The following is a 21980-nucleotide window of genomic DNA, read 5'->3' on the forward strand; positions in this document are numbered from 1 at the left end:
TAAAAGAATGTGTCCTGAGGAAGGAAAAAACCAGTAGCAATAAAAAGCAAAAAGCAAAATGCAATACAGGAAGACTAAGTTAAAGCATTAAAATGTCCTCTGAAATACATAAAAATAAAAACATTACTTAAGCAAATTCATAACTGCCAAGACTGACCTGCTGAGATGTTCCATTCCACAAATCTTGTAACTAATATTATTTCCCTCCAACACCAAAATATGGTTTTAGATATACTTCCGTTTCTTTTTAAGAAACATTTTTAAATGCCAATTTTGCTATATGATTAACTATTGTACAGGTAGTCCTTGACTTATAGCCATTAGTTTAGTTACCATGGCCTTGAAAAAAGTAATTTATGACCAGTTCTTGCGCTTGCAAGTATCACAGCATTCTGATAGTCACATGATCAAAATTTGCACACTTGGCAACGAGGTTGCAGTGGTCCAGGGTCACGTGATTCATTTGCAACTTCCCCAACCAGCTTCCAACAAGCAAAATCAATGAGGAAAATTAAGTTTGCTTAGCGACCACAATTGCAGTGATTTTCTTAACAACCATGGCAAAAAGGTCATCAAATTGGGTGTGCCTTGCTTAGCAATGGAAATTTTGGTTCCAGTTGCGGACATAAGTTGAGAACTACCAGTACTTAATTTTTCGAATGTAATCTCTTGCATTACATTGCATTGGTTCAGATAAGGTATATTTTTTGTACACAGTTATTACATTAAGTTCTCTACTCATTATCCCAGCAAAAATGGAAATAGTCAAAAAAGTGTAATGCATAGAATTCCCCTTTCCTGTCTAAAACTAAGCCAAACAAAGTATGGCATGAAATTCATGTTTGCATTTAATATGTTGGTTTATAAAAATGCAAACAGCATCAGCTGGGATGTATGTACCAATTAATGGATAATAGCAAGTATGGCCTGCAAATCCTTTCCTCTTCTGTTTTGGTTCTTAGAACAATCCTTATACTGGATGGTATTTGCAACTGAAGCAGAAGGGGAATTTTCTTACAGGTTTAATCCATCTTCAAAAATTTCCTTTTGGCACCTGAGCTTGGAGGGCTCTCAATTATTATTTCTACACAACATTCAAAGAATGAATATGGCATCATCTTGGATCGGAAGGATCAAAGTAAAGCATGAGCAGAAGAAGTGTTCCCACATAAACTATATAGCAGAGCCTTATTTATGGAGGCCAATCTCTCACTAAAGCTCAGCTTGGCATCAGGACTGGTATTTCAAAAAGAAATATATGTTAATATTGAAACAGAGACTTTTTAAAGAGATCAGCAACAGCCATGGCTGAAAAAATAAGGCAGAGAAGGAAGTAGGATAGAAACTTTACTCGGTATGTCTATGTCAGCTCCAATTAGAAACTGGCAACAGATGCTGATCCCTTTGGTGCTTTTTCTAGCACTCATTTCACCATTGAGAATTCCTGGTGGCAGCCCTGTCCCTGAGTGTTGTGTTTGGCCTTCAAGCCAGTCAGAATTGCAATCCCAGTTCCATGAGGAAAAAGGGATGTACTTTCTTTGCCAGAGACTATTGGGAGTGGGAAATGTTTCACATATTCTATGGTGTCTTCTGAAATGAAAAAACTGAGGGGAAATGACAGCTCTGGCTCTTCCTTTTGCAGCTAGATAGTGAACTTTGGGTTTCTTTCTGTTTGGAAATGATTCCCTCCAAATGGTTTCTTCCAACAGCACTTTTTTATCCTAAGCCTACTTGCTCTGGACCTTAATTCTAAGTAAGTAAGGTAATATTTAGTTGAGTGTAGGAAGGTGTTTAAACCAGGCTTTCCTAATTTGCTTTACTTCTGCTACTTTATTATTGGCTCAAGAAATCAGAAGACATCTTTTAATCCTATATAGGGTCTTAAATCAGTTGCGTAGAACCTATGGACCATGGGCCACATATGGCCCTGGACAGCTAATAATGTAGCCCTACAAAATTGTAAATTTTTAACATTATTAAGTGATTATTAGTTATATTTTCTATGTCACCCAGGGCAATTCCTCTTCACTCAAAGTGGCCCAGGCAAGCCAAAGGTTTGGACAGCCATGCTTTACATCAAACGCTTAGGGTCAGACTAAATTTCCAAGGACTCCTGGACATGAGTGTTCTCAGCAAATATCCTTTGTTCCTTAAAAGAGTGGTTGAAATGCAGTAACAGCTCAAAGTAGGAACAGAACTTTCAGCTTTCATGCTTGTATTTGGAAAGTTACTTCCTCCTTCTTTCAATCTTTTTCAAAAAATATAATTTCAAAGAGAGATGTATTCCCTTTCTTTCTACAGTAGTATTCCTTTGCACTGGGACTATTGGAGTACATTCACCCAATACTCTCTATCTTCAGGATTAGTTTTGAATATCACTTCCTTTTGGGAACCTAATTCTGATTCTCAAAACTTTCATTTCTGGCTCTGCAACCTCTTTTTTCTTTTCTTTTACAGAACATCAGACAAATCTGCACATTTGATATACTGAAAAACATGATTGGAAAAATTCCCTAGCAATTTATTTCCTTTTGCGTGAATGAGGGGGTGACAGAAACATTGATGCTGTGGATGTGCCCTAAAGAATACCTCTCAAAATCAAATACTGAACACTTTGGATTGTCACTGAAAGATATCATTTTGAATACACTTAAAATTGGAGCATTTGAACTGATTACTAAGATAATTTATTTTTATATTAGTTATTATCAAGTTATGATTATAAATAGATATATTTTCCTCATCACTTTTCTTGTAACCTTAAACATAAACATTCCCAAGCACTGTAAATACCAGACTTTTGAACTGAGCAAATTGTAGGGGAAACAAGTCCCTTTGTATTTGCATTGAAAATGGAATGAGGTATATAAAAAAATGTATATTTAAAATGATAGCTGCCAGTGCCCAAGCAAGAGCATTTTTGTGTTCAATGAAACAAATTCGTACTTAGATAAAAATTAAGGAACATTCTCTTAGCTAGTTATTGTGCTTCTACTTTGTTAGTTCTTGGAGGTTGAAGAAAATTGCAGGAGTGAAAAGTAAGAAGCTGGAGAGGCACCGTGTGGTTGTGTGAACGCATGAGTGTAATGCTTCTCAGGGGAGTCTTGCCCAGGGTCACCTCTATCTACTATGATGAAAAAGCTAGTGTACAGTTACCAGTCCACTTGTGATTTTTCAGTTAATTGGATGATGTTGGAACTGCCTTAAGGAACATGGGCTGCTCCAGCTTCTTCAAAAGAAGCTGTTGTGAGCATGCTGCTATTTATGAGCCAGGTAGCATTCAAGTTTAATAAAATATTATTAATGGTGCAGTTTGAAAATTTAAAATAATTACTGCATGTTACCCTCACTGGGCACTTTTAAACTAAAGTCATTTTCTCTCAACAACTTTTAATCCAATTCACTTTATGAACAAATTAGGATGAAGAAGAAGTTAGCACAATGGTTTCCCTCCTATTTGGATAGCTAATTCCAAAAGTGGCACTGAGATGATTGTTTATTTCATGGAGATTATGAAATGGGCTCCTCCGGTGTTTATTTCCTGAGCTTTTAAATATGCATATTATTATCTATATGCTGCTGGTGACACCCAGTTCTCCTTTCCTAAAACAAATAAGGCCATTGATATTCAGAAGCAGAATAAATAATTGATTAAAGAGCTAATAAACTAAGATTCTGTCTAGACAAAACAGCATTAAAAGATGTATCCTGAAGAAACATTTGGGCCTTCAAAAATTTATAGGTATCTCAATCTGCTCTCACCAAAGAAGGGAAGTTACAAAAGTGATGATGGCCTGTTTATAAAATACCTTTGTCTGGCATCTATACTGTTTTTTTTTAGTGCTCTCCATTGCCAGCATTGAAAAACAATTTTAGTGGTTTTAGAACTTTTTTTTATGGCCTGCTTCATTAGTGTGAGTTTATAGATACATTTAATGTTACTTCCTTTTATTGCTGCTAGTGATTTTGCATTCACGATTCCTATGCTTTCTTTTATATTGTTTGGTTTTCCTTAATATGATTTCACTGATTATTCATTGCCCTGAGAACTTCAGGGGTCAGTTTCAAACAATAATAAATAAATGAGTAAAATAAGCAAGTAAGTGCATAAATAAATTCATTATTAAATAAGTGATATTGTACTATTATATTTTATGGTTTTGATAATGCAAACTTCAACAACAAAATGCGCAGTAAGTATACCAATCAACTTTATCCTAGATCTTCAGAAATCTATATTAAGTTTGTACAGTATACACTCAAATGTAGAAATATATGTTCTCTATGTACTTATGGATCCAAACTCTCCCAAAAGTGAGACCTTGGGTCAAGTAAACATAAACATTAAGCTAGAGGGAATAAACTATGCAATGTGGTCTTCATCCTTTGCTGTCTGTACTAGGCTTCAAACCATGTACAGTACAGAAAATTTAGTTTTTCAATTTTTGGACAAGAACTATTCAAACCCTTCTTCATTCAATGTATACTTTGAAGCTATAGCTTGTACACACTCAAAAAAATATACCACTGAAGTCCAAAAAGTTACTTATAAGCAGGCATGCATGAGATTCTGCCTTTTAATGTTTAATATTAAATATTATACAAAAATAATTTTCAATACTACAGTATGTGAGTATTCTTGCTAATTATTTCATATGCTTCCCATAAATTGTGAGGAAGCAGAAGGAATACATTGTAATTGTTAAAACAATCTGTAGGAAAGAAGAATGGTACTATTAAACATTTCTTGCAAAAAGATGACATGTTAGTATTAAATAGCAGCCACTCCTTCCCTGACCAAATCGTTAATAAAAGAGATTAAAGTGGTGTAGGTTAATGATGAAAGAGCTTCAACTAACATTTAAGCATTTAACATTTTATCCCTGAATTGCTTAGAATGAGTATATGTATAAAACAGGTGAAAGCTATTTAATTACCTTTTTGTTCCACTTCTATTGAAGAGAAAGAAGAAAAGCAAGAAAGAGAAAAAGAAAATAGATTAATGGTACTGTACTGAGCAGACATCTTTGCTGTTGCATTGAAGTTTTAGCCTCTGGTTCATTTTCAGTTACAGTTTGTGAACATGATGTATCTAAGATCTAAGGTCTTTAAATTAAAAAAAAAATACATTACAGTGTTAAAAGGCATTCAGCATCATTTCCAAGAAACCATTAACACCGTTATAAAACTTGTATTAATTTTAATGTGAAAAGTTTAGGATCGTAATGACTGAAAGTTCCTAATTACATTAATTCCAGGAATTGTCTCCAAATGAGAATATATTCCCGAAAAGATGTCATAGCCTGCAACCTCCAATAGCATTACATTAGTAAAGAACACATTTCTTCTTGCATTTTAATCAGGAAAAAAAACAATAGATCAAACACAATATTATATGATAAAAACTTCAGCTTTTCATTAATGAATTCATGAATGATATACTTTTTAAAACCAACTGCCCATCAATTAAGTAATATAAAAAGAATGATTTATAAGTGCATTAAGTAATTGCTTTCTTAATGGTACACAGTTTTCAAAAACTAATAACAAGAATTGATTTAGAAAAAGCAAAAAGCACAAATACAATATCATTTAAAGGATTTTAACCAGTGGTAGGATTCAATTTTTTTTTATTACCGGTTCTGTGGGCGTGGCTTGGTGGGCATGGCAGGGGAAGGATACTGTAAAATCTCCAGTCAAAGGTGGTATTTGTTGGTTCTCTGAACTACTCAAAATTTCCACTACCAGTTCTCCAGAACTGGTCAGGACCTGCTGAATACCACCTCTGATTTTAACAGATTTTGGATTGTTGCAGACATTAAAAGGTTTTCTATCTAATGTCAAAATCAGAACATAAGGATGAGGAAATGGCACTATATAGTGTTATATTAAAACAACAAAGGAAAGCTTCTGAGCTCATATTTAAAGAATGCCCACTTTCTCTATTTGTAATCATAGTAAACATACAGGCAGATAAAGTCATAAATAATTCTTGTTCCAAACTAGGTAAGTGTGTTAAAAATAAGGAGTTGTGACACTAGACTCAGCAAATGTCCTGGAGTTTATTTATATCCTGCCTTTATTATATTTAAAAATTATGGCAGCTAAGATATCCAGCACACCTCTTCCTCCTATTTTCCCCACAACAACCTTGTGAGGTGAATTGGGCTGAGAGAGTGTGACTGGCCCGAAGTCAAGCTGGCCTGGACTTCTTGAATGATAAGCCCGGGCTATGGGTGTTAGATAAGTATTTACCCAATTGGTAGTTTGGAATACTAAGCAGTAGAAAGAGAATGTGTGTGTGTGTGTGTGTGTGTGTGTGTGTGTGTGTGTGTGTGTGTGTGTGTATTCTAAGAACCAAATGGGAAATTGGTGACCAAAGAAATGCTTCCAAGCACATTTGTCTCCAACATTCTCTCTCTCCATTCCCAGTTAACAACCTTGTAAATAGCCAGTTCAGTGTAATAAAGCATCAGGATAGAAACAAGGAGACCTGAGTTCTAGTCCCGTTTTAGCATGAAGCTAGCTGGGTGACCTTGGGCTAGTTAGTTTCTCTCAGCCCTAGGAAGAAGGCAAAGGTACTTCTGAAAACCCTGGGAAGAAAACAGCAGGGACCTACCCAGGAGATCTCTAAGAATTTGAGATCAATCGGACATGAATGGAAGGAAAAAAAGAAAGAAAGAAAACCCCCAAAGGCAGCTAAATACTGTGAATGTAATGCGGAATGCAGAGAGGGAATCTAACAACAGAATATTAAAATGCCAGGCTATTTCACCGAGGAAGGCAGCAAGAACTGAGAACATGAGAGCTTTGATGGAATTACATCACAATGAGTGCCTGGGATTATCCAATTAGAGGTAATTGGGAGACTGGGAGCTAGTACTCACTGTTACTCACTGTTACGGCTAATAAGCATGCATGGAGATTGTTTTGGAAACACACTTGGGACCAGATTGTGTTCTGCATTTTTTTGATTCAGAAGTCTCCTTTTCCTTCATTAGTGTATAAAACAAAACTCATTTCCTTAGCAGATCACTAGAAGACAGAACACGAAGGAAGTAGATTTGGCTTATATAATCATTGTTCCTTCTCAGGTCTTGCTGCCTTATGTTTACTTTCTCAGTGCATTATTTCTTCTTCTGACTTCTCATATATGCAACTGCTGAACCCCTAATATTACAAGCAGCACAACTCAGCAGCTAGAAAGCTAGTAAGAAGAACAAATATTTAAAACACGTCAGGTTCCTTACATCTCTCTGTATGGGAAAAAATGATATATTTTTATTTTAATATATTTCCTGGTTCTTTCCTCATCCCTACTAAATATTTTAGTCCTATATGTTAAACATATGTTAAAAATGTGTTAAACAGGCCTTCTACTATAGTTACTGTGCATTGATAAAAGTGGAGTACACAAATGAATGATAATTTAATTTTGATTTGCATATTGGTTTACAAACTGTAATTTAGATTGTATAGCTAGTCCTTGATTTATGACTACAATTGAGCCCAGAATTTATATTCTTAAATGAGAAATTTGTTAAGTGAGTTTTGTCCCATTATAGAATAGAATAGAATAGAATAGAATAGAATAGAATAGAATAGAATAGAATAGAACAGAACAGAATACTTTATTGGCCAAGTGTGATTGGGCACACAAGGAATCTGTCTTGGTGTAAATACTCTCAGTATACATAAAGAAAAGGTACATTCGTTAAGAATCAAGAATCATAACGTACAACACTTAATGATAGTTATAGGGTACAATCAACAATCAAATCATACTAGGAAAAAGTCAAGTTGGAGGGGATGGGTGATAAGGGGTAGTGAGAAGATTAACAGTAATAGTAGTGCAGACTTTGTAAATAGTTGAACAGTGTTGAGGGAATTATTTGTTTAGCAGAGTGATGGCTTTCGGGGAAAAAACTGTTCTTGTGTCTAGTTGTTCTGGTGTGCAGCGTTCTATAGCGTCGTTTTGAGGGAAGGAGTTGAAAGAGTTTATGTCTGGGATGTGAGGGGTCTGTAAATATTTTCACAGCCCTCTTTTTGACTCGTGCAGTATACAGGTCCTTCGATTGAAAGGCAGGTGGGTAGTAATTGTTTTTTCTTGCCACATTTGTTATGTGAATCCCTGCAGTTGTTAAATTAGTAGCAATAGCAATAGCACTTAGCCTTATATAGGCTTCATAGTGCTTGTCATGCCCCTGTTGGAATCTGATTCCGAGGGGGAGGTCGAGCAGCTGACAGGGAGTGGGAGTGTGGCTTCAGTGGCTGTGGAAGAAACCGGGGAAGGGCACAGACCAGCTGGGCCTTCAGTGGAAGACCCAGGACCACCTCCTCTTCATCCTAGGGCATACAGGGAGGAACGGAGAAGGGAGTAATGTGAGTTATGTGGGTTACGGGGGAGAAAAGGGTCCTGTTTCCCTTCATTAGCTGCAGCTGGGAAAACAGGATTTAAAAAGGGCATTTGAGCATAGTACCTTGCTGGAACCAAAGTGTGAATTATTTTGGTTTGTCAAGTCTTATCTGATTTCCGTCCTCCCAACTGTATGTGTTTCATTACCTTTTGAAGTCTTCAATTCCTTATCCTGCCCTGTCTCGTTAATTGCTGCAGTGTGGTTTGTGTTGGTTTTTATTCATAATTTATATATACTTTGGGTTCGGACAGAATTTCTTCCCTTTAAAAACTGTTCTTGGGAGAGTTTTTTCTCCAGCTGATGATAACTGGACATTGGGAGCCAAGTTGGAGGTATTAAAGGGACTTTATCTACTTTTGTCACTTTGTTGCTTTTGTGCCTCTCTCCTGGTCATCACAGTGCCTTACAGCTCTCTCTGGTTTATAACATCAGCATATTGCCCCCAACCATCTGGGTCCTCATTTTACTGACCTCGGAAGGATGGAAGGCTGAGTCAATCTTGAGTCGGTCAGAATCAAACTCCTGGTAGTCAGCAGCCTCAGCACTCTGGGGTAGAGTGAATCTGGCTACCCCATTGACTTTGCTTGTCAGAAGGTTGCAAAAGATGGCCACGTGACCCTGGGACACTGCAACCATCATAAATATGAGCCAGTTGTCAAGCATCTGAATGTAAATCATGTGACTATGGGGATGCTGCAATGGTCATAAGTGTGAAAAATACCCATAAGTCACTTTTTTCAGTGCCGTTGTAATTTTGAACAGTCTCTAAACAAACCATTGCAAGTCAAGGACTACCTGTATTGTATTAAAAATACAAATCAAATGATGGTGCAAATCAAATTATTTTCTTTTCCATTAATTCCTGAAGTCGGAAAAAAAGTCTTGCAATCACATCTACGTAGATTGTCCTGCAACTCAAGCTTCAGTACCTTTTTTTTAATATTTCAGGTACCTTTTAATTTAGAAAAGACAAAACAGGGTCCACTACTTTCTGAAAGTGGATTCTCATTTACTGCTTCCCCACACCTACACAGATATACATAGGCAGGTAGTCCTTGATTTATTAACATTTGCTGAGTGAATGTTTGAATGTATAACGGACCTCCTCAAGGCTATGTACAACTCAGTTCCAATGTTCTGATGGCTGGGCCCTGGGCCCTCCCCCTCCCTCCCGCGCTCACAGGGCTGCATGTTGGGGTCTTGGCAATAGCCTTCCTTAATGGATGCTTGCAGTGTACCTGGCCCTTTTATGATATTTTGCTGAAAATCAGAATTCATTTCTATTTTTTAGCAAAAATGTCCATAGTAAAGAATGGTTTGCTTTACAACTGCAGCATTTTCTTTAGCACTGCTGCAAGAAAGGTCATAAAATTGGATCAGTCACATGAATGATCAGCTTTATGACTGTCACAACTTATGAACATAATAGGCAGGCTCAATTTTGGTTATAAGTTGAGGATTACCTCTACACACAATCACACTTATACAGAGTAGTGGGGGATACATATCTTCCCGCTCACCATGAAAAACAAATAGAATGACAGTAGAATAACAGAAAAGAATGACAGTGACATGATGGAAGAAATCTTGCTGGCCATATATCTGAAAGTGGTATGCAATAATATACTCCAAAATGGGTTTGTTCAATAAATTGAACCCTATTGGGGAGGATTAATAAAATGAAATTCAATAGAGAGAAAAGTAAAGTCCTACACTTAGGCAAGAAAAACCAAAAGTACCCATATAGATTGGGTGAAACCAAGCTCAATAGCAGTAACTGTGAGAGGGATCTTGGAGTCTTAGTGGACAACCAGCTAAATATGAGCCAGCAGTGTGCAGCTGCCATCAAAAAAGCTAATGCAATCCTAAGTTGTATTAACAGAGGGATACAGTCAAGATCAAGGGAAGTACTAATACCACTCTATAAAGCCTTAGTAAGACTACACCTAGAGTACTGAATCCAGTTTTGGTCACCATATTATAAAAAAGATGTTGAGACTCTAGAAAAAGTACAGCAAAGAAGAGCAACCAGGATGATTAGGGGACTGGAGGTTAAAACATACAACGAATGGTTGCAGGAACTGGGCTTGGCTAGTCTAGTAAACAGAAGGACTGGGGGAGACATGATAGTAGTCTTCCAATATTTGAAAGGCTGCCACAGGGAGGAAGGGGTCAAGCTATTTTCTAAAGCTTCTGTAGGCCACACAAAGAATAATGGATGGAAACTGAACAAGGAGAGATTTAACCTGGAAACAAGGAGAAACTTTCTGACAGTGAGAACAATCAACCAATGGAACAACTTGCCTTCGGAAGTTGTGGGAACGCCATCAGTTGAGACTTTCGAGAAGAGATTGGAGTGCCATTTGTCAGAAATGGTGTAGGGTTTCCCGCTTGGGTGGGGGGTTGGACTAGATGGCCTACAAGGTCCCTTCCAACTCTGATTATCTGTATCTGTATCTGTAGGATTAGAAGTGTGTATAGGAAGAAAACTGTCTAATGTGTTCATTACACTTGCTCCTTTTCAGAACTCTTCAGAAAGATACTAATAAGAACAGCATCCACCATCTGTAGTTTAATCCAGCTTTCAAATGCCACTCATTACAAAGAAAACTAGTTTTTACCACTGAGGTGAATTTAAACTAGGTGCTCTGAGGTACGTTTTTTTTTTTAAAGGTAGGAATAGTTACATCACACACCTGTTAATTCTAGTAAATGGGGGGACTCACTAACTTCGTTGATTCTGAGATCAGTATAAGCTGGAAGACAGAACTCCTATTAAATCCTATTGTCTCCTATTGTCAGGGGAGGGGAAAGCCAAGAATAATCCATAGCTAGCAGAGGGCAGATCTAGTACTGCAGAAGTGAAAGAAGTAAATCCACCTAGGATAAATAATTTCAAAATCAATCTGAAACCAAGCAATAGCAAACCACATCTATTTCAACAGTTGAAGACCCTTACAAAGTACTGGACATGTCTATAATATTTAAATACGTTTATTTGCCAGATGAGGAAACTCTCAGAGCCTCTAGTTATTGGAGCAGAGCATAGAACATTCACAAGTAGGTCTGGAGACAGAAATGTAACCACAAGAAAGCCCGGTCTTTGGTAGGAATTTGAGCTCTACAAACCAAGAAAATCTGAAATGGTCAAAGCAGAAATAAAAGCATGCCAAATTGGTTGCATTAAGAACAACTAAATGTCATTAAAGTGGAGAAAGCCGCTTTCACCTAGATATGCTATATACTATGTACTATGTATGATATATGATTCAGAACATGAGTAGAAATGAAGATCACTTGAAAGCTGTGGTTGGTACATAGTGCAGCAATCTGGATGTGACAGCTATTGTGGCTACATAACACAAGATGCGGTAGGGGTTATTTTAATTACAAATAAGCTTTTGAGGGTAATTCAAAGTGGTGGTTTTAACCATTAAAGTCTTACATGGATTGATGCCAAGGTATCCTCAGAACTGCCTTCTGGGTGCTGCTTATTCTGAACTGCATCCCAGATAAGGATGCTCAGGATACATCACAGGCTTTTGGTGAGAGGTGTGAGGGCCCAAGGGCATTTTTCTGCCTGTAATGCTGCCCATTTTTATAGAACAGCCTCTGCCCTTCTCTGTGGTTCAAGTTGAGGCTGGCATGATTTAGAACAACTTGAAAACAAAGGATATTGAGAGCCTAGGGGCTTTTCTAGATGTGCAAAGCTGTAGTTTTCTATTTATATTATGTGTATTTATTATAATTTTACTCTGTTATGGTTTCTTGTGCTGATTTTATGACCAAAACTATATTTCAGTTGAAGCTGACAGGATGCTGAATAAATAAACCATGTTACATTAATGAGAGCAGGTGTTCCAGAAAGACATAACCTGAAAAATATATAGTTAGAATATAAAGTCAATGTAAAGAACAAATTGAATACATTTCTTTATATGAAAGAGAACCTGAAAAGTTATGGGAGTAAGTGACTATCCCAAGGGGAAAAGATTTGTGTGACTTTCAGAACAAGCTATCAGGGTAGCCTTGGGCAACAGGGCTATACAATGAACAGAGACTTTCAACTCTAAAGCAAGGTGGGGCTAGGAAAGATAGCTTAACCAAGCATGTCAACAAACAGGAATATAAAAAAAGCGAAATGAGAGAAGATCAGAGAAATCACAGGAGGATGTATGGTTAATATAGGAATACTAAAGAGTACTCACCAAAAAGATCTGAAAGAGGCAAATGTGGTTAAAGGAAGATTATACTAAACCCTTTTCATATGGGCTTACAGAATGACAGATACATTTGTAGAAAGGATATATATTCAGGAGCTGACTCAATTAAAAAGGGAATCAGTACATCTAAGAGACTAGTTGACAAATAGGAAAGTATCAGGCATGGATGGAATACCCACAGAACTATTCAGAGTTTCAGGAGAAGAGGCAGTTAAAGTGCTAATAATTCTATGTCAAGTGTGTGTCAAGTGTAAAAAATGATATGGGGGGGGGGTTTCCTAGAAATTGGAAGATATTGGTTCATATCAGGGGTGTTAAACTTGATTTCATTGAGGGCCACATCAGGGTTGTGTTTGACCTCACGGGCTGGGATGCGTGATGTAACTCATACTAGGGGCGCCTGTGGTGGCTCGAGCACAGTGAAAACAGGTTCCCAAGTTCCGTTTTCAGCTGCGAGGGCCTCCTGCAACCCTCTGCCAGTGAAAACAGAGCTTGGGAAAATCGTCTGTGGCCCTCGCCAGCTCCATTTTAGCTGCGATGCCTCTTGCAATCCTCTGCCAGCAAAGATGGAGCTCAGGAAGGTCACACTCAGAGGCACTGCAGGCCGGTCCTCCAGTTTCCAGGGAGGCCCTGTGGGCCAGATCTAAGCACCTGCAGACCAAATCTGCCCCCCGGGCCTTGAGTTCAACACCCCTGATTTATATGCTTAACCAAAACCACAGAAATGTAAGAAAGTGTGCAAATTAGATTAATTCTTTAGACAATTTTTTGTTTAAAATGTTACTAGGGAGAATAGAGCTACATACAGAGACAAAATGCCAAAAAACATAAGATTTCATAAAAGACAGAAAAAATGAAATTGGATAGCTAACCTAAGATGGGTAATAGAAAAAGAACGTATGGAGGAGATTTATCTTTATGTTTCTTAGCAGCCTTTAGAAAGACAAGAAGCTGCTATAAAAACTGAATTTGGAGAACCGGGAAAGAAAAGAGAATGAGGCAATGATATGTGTCCATTTCTGAATATCTTAAAGAGCTAATATAGTATAAGAATGGCAGGAATGATCACAACTAGCCAGAACACCGACAGTCTGATATATTCAGAGGATAGAGCATCATTATTCAAAAGTAAAAAGAAGTTATAATAGTGTATTATGAAAGTAAAAAAAAACCACCCAGTTTTGTTTTAACGACATAAAAATGCATGCAAGTCAACTTGTAGTTGATGATAAGATTTAAAGGAGAGAGAGAGATAGCTTTATTTTCTGGAGCTCAAAAATAGATAAAAATAGAGAAAATACTGAAGAAGTAAACAACAGTTTTAATTGGGTGGGATTCTACCAGTTCGCACCTATTCACTAGAATCGGTTGTTAACATTCTAACCAGTTGTTAGAAGAAATTACTGGCCTAATCCTGTAAGGAAGACAGGAAGGAAACATTCTAGTGTTGCTTACAGAAACTGCTTCTCTGTTAACCCTTATTACATTCTTGGCAGGACTAAACTTCCTGTCTCAGGAATGTCTCTGGAGTTTTTTCCCCTTCCTTTGCTGGTACTTTGCTTGTGTGGAGTGGCCATTCAAAGTTACAGTGGCACTGAAAAAAATGACTTATGACCGTTTTTCACACTTACGACTGTTGCAGCATCCCCATAGTTATGAGAGGCCAGGCAAGGAGATGCATGCCTCGATGTGAGCGATGTTGACTTGACCACGCCCAGCCAGTCACACGCCCACCAACTAAGCCACGCTCACAGAACAGGTTGTTAAAAAATTTGAATCCCACCCCAGGTTTTAATCCTAGGTAGACAGGCAATGAAAGACTTAGACACACAATCATGAAGGATATTTCTATGATTTCTATGATAAAGCTTTAAAGGAATGCTTTGATACATAGAGCTCTGAATGAGGCACTGCTTTGCAGTCTGAGAGTAAGTTGAGGGGGGGCTTGTTGGAGAAGGCTCAGAGGAGACTTATTCCAAAGTGCTGGCTGGGGGGGTTTCCTAAGGGTAGTGCCAAACCTCCTCATATGTATAACAACTGTGAAGTTGGGCAGCAGTACCATGGACTTTGGAGGATGATCCATGCAAGGCCATGTGCAAGGAGTCTGTCAACCTCTTCGGCAGACTATATGGTGTCACAGAACTGTCCATCTTTTGCGGTTGATCAGATTAGGAAGCATTGTCCTGTAGGTTAGTACTATTTTTATTGTAAAACTATAGTAACAGCATCTTCGAAGTTTGAAAGAGTTTCCCCTCCCTCATTTTATCTTCATGAGAATGAGAGAGGAGCTAGTTACATTACTGCCCTGACTTTTTAAATCTCACTTCAGTCATAGTAATAACTCTCCCTCTTCTCCCTCCCTCTTCCCTCTAGTAGCAAACCATTGGTGACTTTAAGCTTGCTGCTTACATTGCAGCTAGTTGGTCAACCGTGCCACATTGCCACAACTTTCCAATTAACATCAAGGGTGTTTGGGAGTAGGTGACTATGGTACAAATTATGACACCGGTGCTGCTTTATCCTTGAGGGAAGGTGCACCACTACAGCTGCACATAATAGGCTATCCAGGATATTTCCTATCCCTGCCTGGGTTACCAGAGCTCCCTCATTGTTGGCACCTTCTTCGTGCCTGCAAACGATCCAAGCAAGTTAGGGTAAACAGCTGGGCATGCCTTAAACCCTCTGATTCACACTGCCAAAATGCTCAACAGGCTGTTCATGACTTCTGGCCGGCACATCTGGGGAGGTGAGACTTGAAGTGCTGTTTAGGAGCTTCATGCAAACCAATTTGAGACCATCTGAATCACTTCACTGAAGCAAAATGCATAATCTCTTAGTATCTTCCAAGTGAACAAGGTCACCTGAATGGCCCAAAGCACCTTTTTGAAATAAATTTTAGTCATTCAGCACAGGCTGACTGCAGCACACATTGAAACAAATACGGTGTCAAATCTCATATGACCTAATTCATGTGAAAGACATTAATTCCTGAGGGCCTTGCAACTTACAAATTAATAGCTTGGAGAATATAGTTAAGATCTTTGCTTATACTTTGCATGTTATCTGACTTCCCTCACAACGCATCCCTGCACTCATTCAACATACATTCCACATGCTACTCTGCCCCATTTCACCTCCATAGATACCACCATCTCCCACACAGTTTCTCCACTCCAATTTGGCCTGACATACACAAAATCCCTCTCCCATTTCCACACACATCCATCTAACTGCTCCGCATCTACAAACACATAATCTCCCCCACCCAAAGGAAACACATCCTCACTGCAAATTTCCTAATACATATATTACTACCTATGCCACCTTTTCTCTATCATTTACAATTCCCATTCCAGATGGACATTCCATCCTTTATTCCCTTTTGCACACTCACATATAAGTTACTCCTGTACACAAGACACCAAGTCGAACTCCGTTGCTTTTTTCACATACTCTTCTACATACACTCCACTTCCTGCATATTTTATTTCCAACTAAGTTGGATCCTCTGAGATTCACTCAGCATCTTCTCCTTCTAAAGCCACATCTCTGCCATATATAAATACAGCCCAGTCTTAGTATGTACTCCTCTTCTTTCCATGCAGGAAAATGCTGGTCATCCCATACTCCAACTTCCATTAACCCAGATAAATGAAATAAAGCTACACATTCTTCCTCTTCTCTCACACTGTCTTTTTCCACATGCAATTCATTTTCTCCACATTCTCTTTTATTATATTCCCCCTTTGTATATTTGGGCTTTATTAATGCAGAGAAGCAAATCATAACAACATTCCAATAACAAAACCTAAAATACAGATCTTGAATTCAGTTATTCAACTATTCCAAAAGCATAGTTTCATATAAAAGATAAAGCCTTATTTAAAATTGTCTGCCTGGAAATTCATATTATGGGAAGACAATATGATCCTCTGTGCTCAAAGTCCTTTTTTCCAACTCTCCTGTAACAAAAATAAGACATGCAAACAAAACCATCGAACACTTCAATCTTGTACACTAACTAGGAATGCACAAAACACCACCAAATAAAAGTTGCTAATTCAACTTCTGAATTAATTTCCAAAACATTAAGGTGCTCATAGCCTGCTCTGATACATTTTCTAAGTACCATTCATAAGAAGGTCTGCCAACTTGTTTTTTCAATCAATGGCAAGCAATTGTGAATGCAACTATTGAAGATAATCCTAGAACAAGGATGCACATGGCTGCCAAAAACTTCAAAGATATGGTATAATCCTTCCTCCCTCCCTCCTTTGCACACCGATTCCCTCACCCTATCCTTCTCCCCACATTGCCCTCCAATCCCCACTCTTTCTTATTTATATATTACCACATTGCTGGCTAAGCTAATTGACTCACCTGTGATTCTTTCATTCAAAGAAAGCAAATCAAAAGCATAGCTATGCTATCTTGTAAGAGCGTCCCTAGAATCTATTTTCTTTCCTATGATTAATACAGTTCACATTTAAGCTCCAGAAGAGGAAACAAACAAATATTTGATCATTCAGATGATACAGATTGCTCCACTACAGTGAGCAGGCAAAGCCAAATGAAGGCAAATACCATTCAAAATATATTTATAGTAGTCATTATCCCAAATCTATTTGTATCACTGCAAAGCAATCTCCTCAATCCACCTAGTATAGCATAAATCCTATGCATGCTAACTCAGAAGAAAACCTCAATTTTTTAATGTGGCTTATTCTCAAGCAACTGTCAATAAGATTGCTGCGTGATTTAAATACAAGCAATGTTTTCTTTAAAAGAAGTATCCTTCTGTTAGAAAGCATTTACAAAAAGGAATGGCTGGTATCACTAAGTGTACTCTGAGTTCCTTCCTGCATATTTCAGTGTGGTTTTTGTTCTAATTTTGTTCTTTTGTTCTAAGATCCTCACATTTTGGTTGTATTTATAAGATGGATTTAAAACTATTTCTTCAATAAAACAAACTGGTTGGTGGAAGTGGTTGTGAGCAGATTTTGAGAATGGCAGAAAGGTGGCTTATTGTAAATCTTATAAGGTGGTAAATTGGTGGAGATTTTGTAGATTGCAGCTTTATTTTCATTGTGATTATAAATATAATTTGGGATATATTGATTTTATTCTTTGTTAATTTTTTATTATTGTTGGCAAGTAATCCAGTGGGGGTATATTTTAAAAAACGTTTTGTTTGTTTGGATTTACCCTGGAGAATGCTGCTTTCTCTTCTGAGGTATGGTTGAAACACTGAGTCAGAAGTCCTTGAGGCAGAGAGATTGAGCATGACTCTGAAGAACAATTAAATAAATAATTTAAACATGATTGCACTGGTATTCTACCTCCCTTATGATTATGTTTATATTATTGTATGTTTGCTATGCACCAGTCAGCATTGGAACAATTCAGATCGTATATAATCATTCCAATATATAAACAAAAATAAGCAATAAATAAATAAAAAATAGAAAAGAACAGTGTCCCCTACCAGCATAGTCTGATTCCAAATTTCTGGCTAACTTTCTACAGTGCTTTCACTGATGCTAAAGGGTAACAGTCACTGGAATGAGGAAAGTTTCTAAGACAAAGGTCCCCAAACTTGGCAACTTTAAGTTATGCTAGCTGGAGAATTCTGGGAGTTGAAGTCCACAAGTCTTAATGTTGCCAAGTTTGGAGACCTCTGCTCTAGAAAGTGAGTTATGGTAGGAGGTAATAGCTGATGTAGAAGGCAGCAAAGAACAAGTATAGAACAGTGCAGGGTGACGAAAACAGAATCAAAATGGAGAAGATATGGAAGTCTCTGATGACAAAACTGAACATAAATACTGCACATCATTAGGCACCTGGTGAAATAGAGGAACAACAGGACATACAATGCTGTAGCAAAGAAGTAAGTTCCCTAGGGGAGCAGTTTGCGATGCCTTGAAATATTTCACTACTATTTGCTGTCATGTCTGTGAAAATCCTTAGGGAACCCTCAGTTTTGAAGGTGTAGTTTTTATCATGTACAGTAGAACTCTTTGTCCTGCCCTGTCCAACTTTTTAATTTTTTGCTCGGTCTTTTCCTGTGTCTTGTAATGTGTATCCTGGATGTCAGCTCAAATCCAAGTGCAGCTTTTGATCCAAAAAGGTTAAATAATCCTGATGTAAAGGAAGGATTAGTGAGTGAGTATTGGGAGTAATGTTACTCTATATGTGGAAAGGTGACATAACAGAACAATGAACTGAAATTTACAAGGAAATCAATATTATTCACAGTATCAAAATAGTCAACATTCAATTTGACTATTAATCAATCAATGGAATCAATGGAAAAATAGAAAGTGAAATTAGACATCTGCAAAAGAAACATTAGTAAAAGTCAAAAACACAAGCTCCAATCACAACAAACAGTATTTCTGGGTATTTTAAATATGTGTCTAACAGTAGTCAGTCAAGAAAGCAACCAGAGGACCAAAGAGTTTGGATGTGCCCCTGACCTGCTCCTGGAAATGGTGACTAAAATGCAATTTAGATCACCACTGCTATAGTCAGGATCACCACTGCTATAGTCTTTAAGTACTATCCTTATATCTTTTTCTCCCAAATAGTGCCAAGCCTGGCATCCACCATTCTGTTCCTATTCATTTAATTTCCTAGATGATTTGTTTCTGTTAAACTTAATCTAGCTGTTTTGAATGTTAAGTCTGCTAATTGTGCCGTTTAATGTTACGGCTTCTGCAAATTCATTCTATCTTTCACTGAAGCCATTATTCAAACTTTTGAAGAGTAAATGAAGAGTAGTTGAGTCATCCCACTCAATAGTTCATTTCAATTTGATGAATATCTTTGGTGTACAATTTTGTACCAGCTTTATATCCACGTACTTATCATGCTGTGCAGTATGTATTGATAAAGGAGAATATTTGCAGCTCAGTGTTGAAATAAGGGGTCCTTGGTGCTCTTTGAGCTTGGTTGCTTTCTTGTAGATGTTTCATACCAAAATGATTTACAAGTTCTGGTTTCTTACATTCACTACCCCTGCTCTTATCCTATTAATCTCAATTAATAGTAGCAAGGAAACAGCTGGTTCCTTCTGTTTTACTAGGTTTCTGCTGGACTTTTGTTTAAAAACAATTCTTTTGTGAAAAACAACAATAGCAACAATTACAACAATGCAGTTGTGATAATGGATATGGTTTTGTTCCAATCTCACTACAAAATAACCATCTTTTGTTAGGTCAGCATAAATTATTTGAATATGAATATTTACTTTGAAAGCTTAAAATGGCCACTGAGTTCAGAAATATTCCAAGCTCAAAATGTTTTTCACACTAATAATCACTGCACTCTTTTCATGGTGCTTATAGATCAATAGATCAATCAATATCAATAAAGTATTTCCAAGAAATTATACTACAGCAACCAATCTATAGTCTTCTCTATTCTCAGCTTTTAAAAGATTGGAACCACATTTCTTCTCTTATCACTAGCATATTACTTGTTTCCCAAAATGTATATATAAAAATAATAATACAAGTTCACAAAATGTTCATCAGGTCTTTTTCTGTATCCTAGGGTACAATTAATCAGGCCATACATTTGACTCTATCAGAATTACTAGTATTGACTAAACATATCTCTTTTAATCTCAAATTAGCATCCTGCTCCTTCAGCCTGTCTATCACAGATTCCTGGGGAACACAAATTCCCCTATGGGAGTGGGCTGAGCCAGAAAAATTGAGTAATGCTATTTTTTTTATATTTATGAGTTAACATTTTGCTATCCTCATGAAGCAGCTGGAATATTATTTCTTTTTCTTGCTTTTGTTGTTCTTATATTCTTCATTAATCTTTCCTCATTGTGAGCTTTTGCTATCCAATTCTTTATCTGTAAACTTCTTTAATGATCTCTTTAGAATCACAGAGTTGGAAGGGGCCATTGAGCTATCAAAAACAACTCCCACTATTTAAAGCATTTAAAGATTTAAAGCATTGGTTGCCCCTTTTCTTGAGCGCATTAAATAAACAAGGGATCATCATTAACTGGATAATTGGTTCTACCTTCAATTATGGCTAGAATGCTCTATTAAGATGCTTTCTTGTGATTTAAATTGATTGTCCTGACTTCTTGATCATACGATAATAAAAAAAGAGGCTTTATTTTTTGATAACCCTTCAAATATTCCCCCAATTCAGTTTTCTCTTCATCCTACTAAACGTATCTTGATTCCTTTGCCCTTTATCCGTTCGCTCTTTTCTGCTTTCAATATTTATTTATCATTTTGTACACACACTCCAATTTTTTCTTTTGCATTTGGAAACTATTTGCTGTTTTGCGTTTAGTATTGCTTTAATTGAAGCACTCCAAACATCCTGAGCTCATTTACCTACTAACTTCTACTATCATGAAATCCTAATTAGCTTTGTTTTGATGGAATTAAAGTCAGCAATCTTGAAATCCAGGCTACATGTTTGCCTGCACATTTTAGTTCCCCTTAAAATGAAGAAGTTCAGCATTTTGTAGTCATGGTACCCTTACATAAGTGTTCTGCCCCAATTTAGGATTGGTTCTATATATCTTGACTGATATCATAACAACAGCTGCTTCATGGTACTGAACTGATTTTTGATTTTACTTCAGGTTTACTAGCAAAGTTATCTTCCTTTGAACTTGTATGGCATTGTAGATTTGTGGGTGATTGATATTATTTTTGTTCAAAAGAATTCCTGTCCCTATCTTACTGCTCAAATCATATCTACACAAGTCCATTCCTGTAGAGCTTTGCCCAGAGGTGTGTTTCAAATATTATTACCACCAGTTCAGTGGGCTTGTTTTGGTGGGACTCACCTCTTGCAAGTCTGTACTCTTCCTGTCACTTCAGCAGCTGCTGCCCAGCAATCTACTTGGCATGCAAAGCAGCTGCACTTCAAAAGCAGGACATAAAGGTGAGTATGGGATCCCAGGTAGGCGGGTGGGCCCAACAGCAGAGTGTTGGAGAGAACCGGTTCACTCTCTGCTGCTCATCAGTGCTACTGGCTTGGCAGAAACGGCCGAACCGGTAGAATACCACCACTGGTTTTGCCTCTTGTAAGTGAATTTAAAAAAAAATAATTTAAAACTATAGTAGCTTGTTTTCTTGTAGGAGAAATTATTCTTTTTAGAAACAGGGCAGAAAATATAAATTAATAGGAATTCCTTGAGTTACTACAAATACCACCTATAATCATTATTGTGTTGTGATTTGAGACATATAGAATTTGTTCATAGCAACAGAAACAGAGACAATTTATCATTCTTCAGAGTTAGAGAAATAAATAGAAATCAGTTGAACATTATAGGAAGGGAAATACACTTTAAAAC

The 21980-nt window shown here is 37.3% G+C and overlaps 1 protein-coding gene across 26 annotated transcripts in view; it reads right to left on the reverse strand.

The window, feature by feature from the left end:
• The window catches only part of ADGRL3 (adhesion G protein-coupled receptor L3), a 568292-nt gene that overhangs the window by 258258 nt on the left and 288054 nt on the right, over nucleotides 1–21980 (reverse strand). For 23 of the 26 annotated variants that reach the window (XM_087926212.1, XM_087926209.1, XM_087926207.1 and 20 more), the window contains one exon: nucleotides 4938–4952. The exons of the other annotated variants lie outside the window; for them this stretch is intronic. In XM_087926212.1, coding sequence (XP_087782338.1) covers nucleotides 4938–4952 — 15 coding nt within the window. The remainder of the gene's footprint in view (nucleotides 1–4937; nucleotides 4953–21980) is intronic. 26 annotated transcript variants of the gene reach the window in all.

Source organism: Pseudonaja textilis, chromosome 2, assembly GCF_049901715.1.
Source record: "Pseudonaja textilis isolate UNSWEBS1 chromosome 2, rPseTex1.2, whole genome shotgun sequence".
NCBI lineage: Eukaryota > Metazoa > Chordata > Lepidosauria > Squamata > Elapidae > Pseudonaja > Pseudonaja textilis.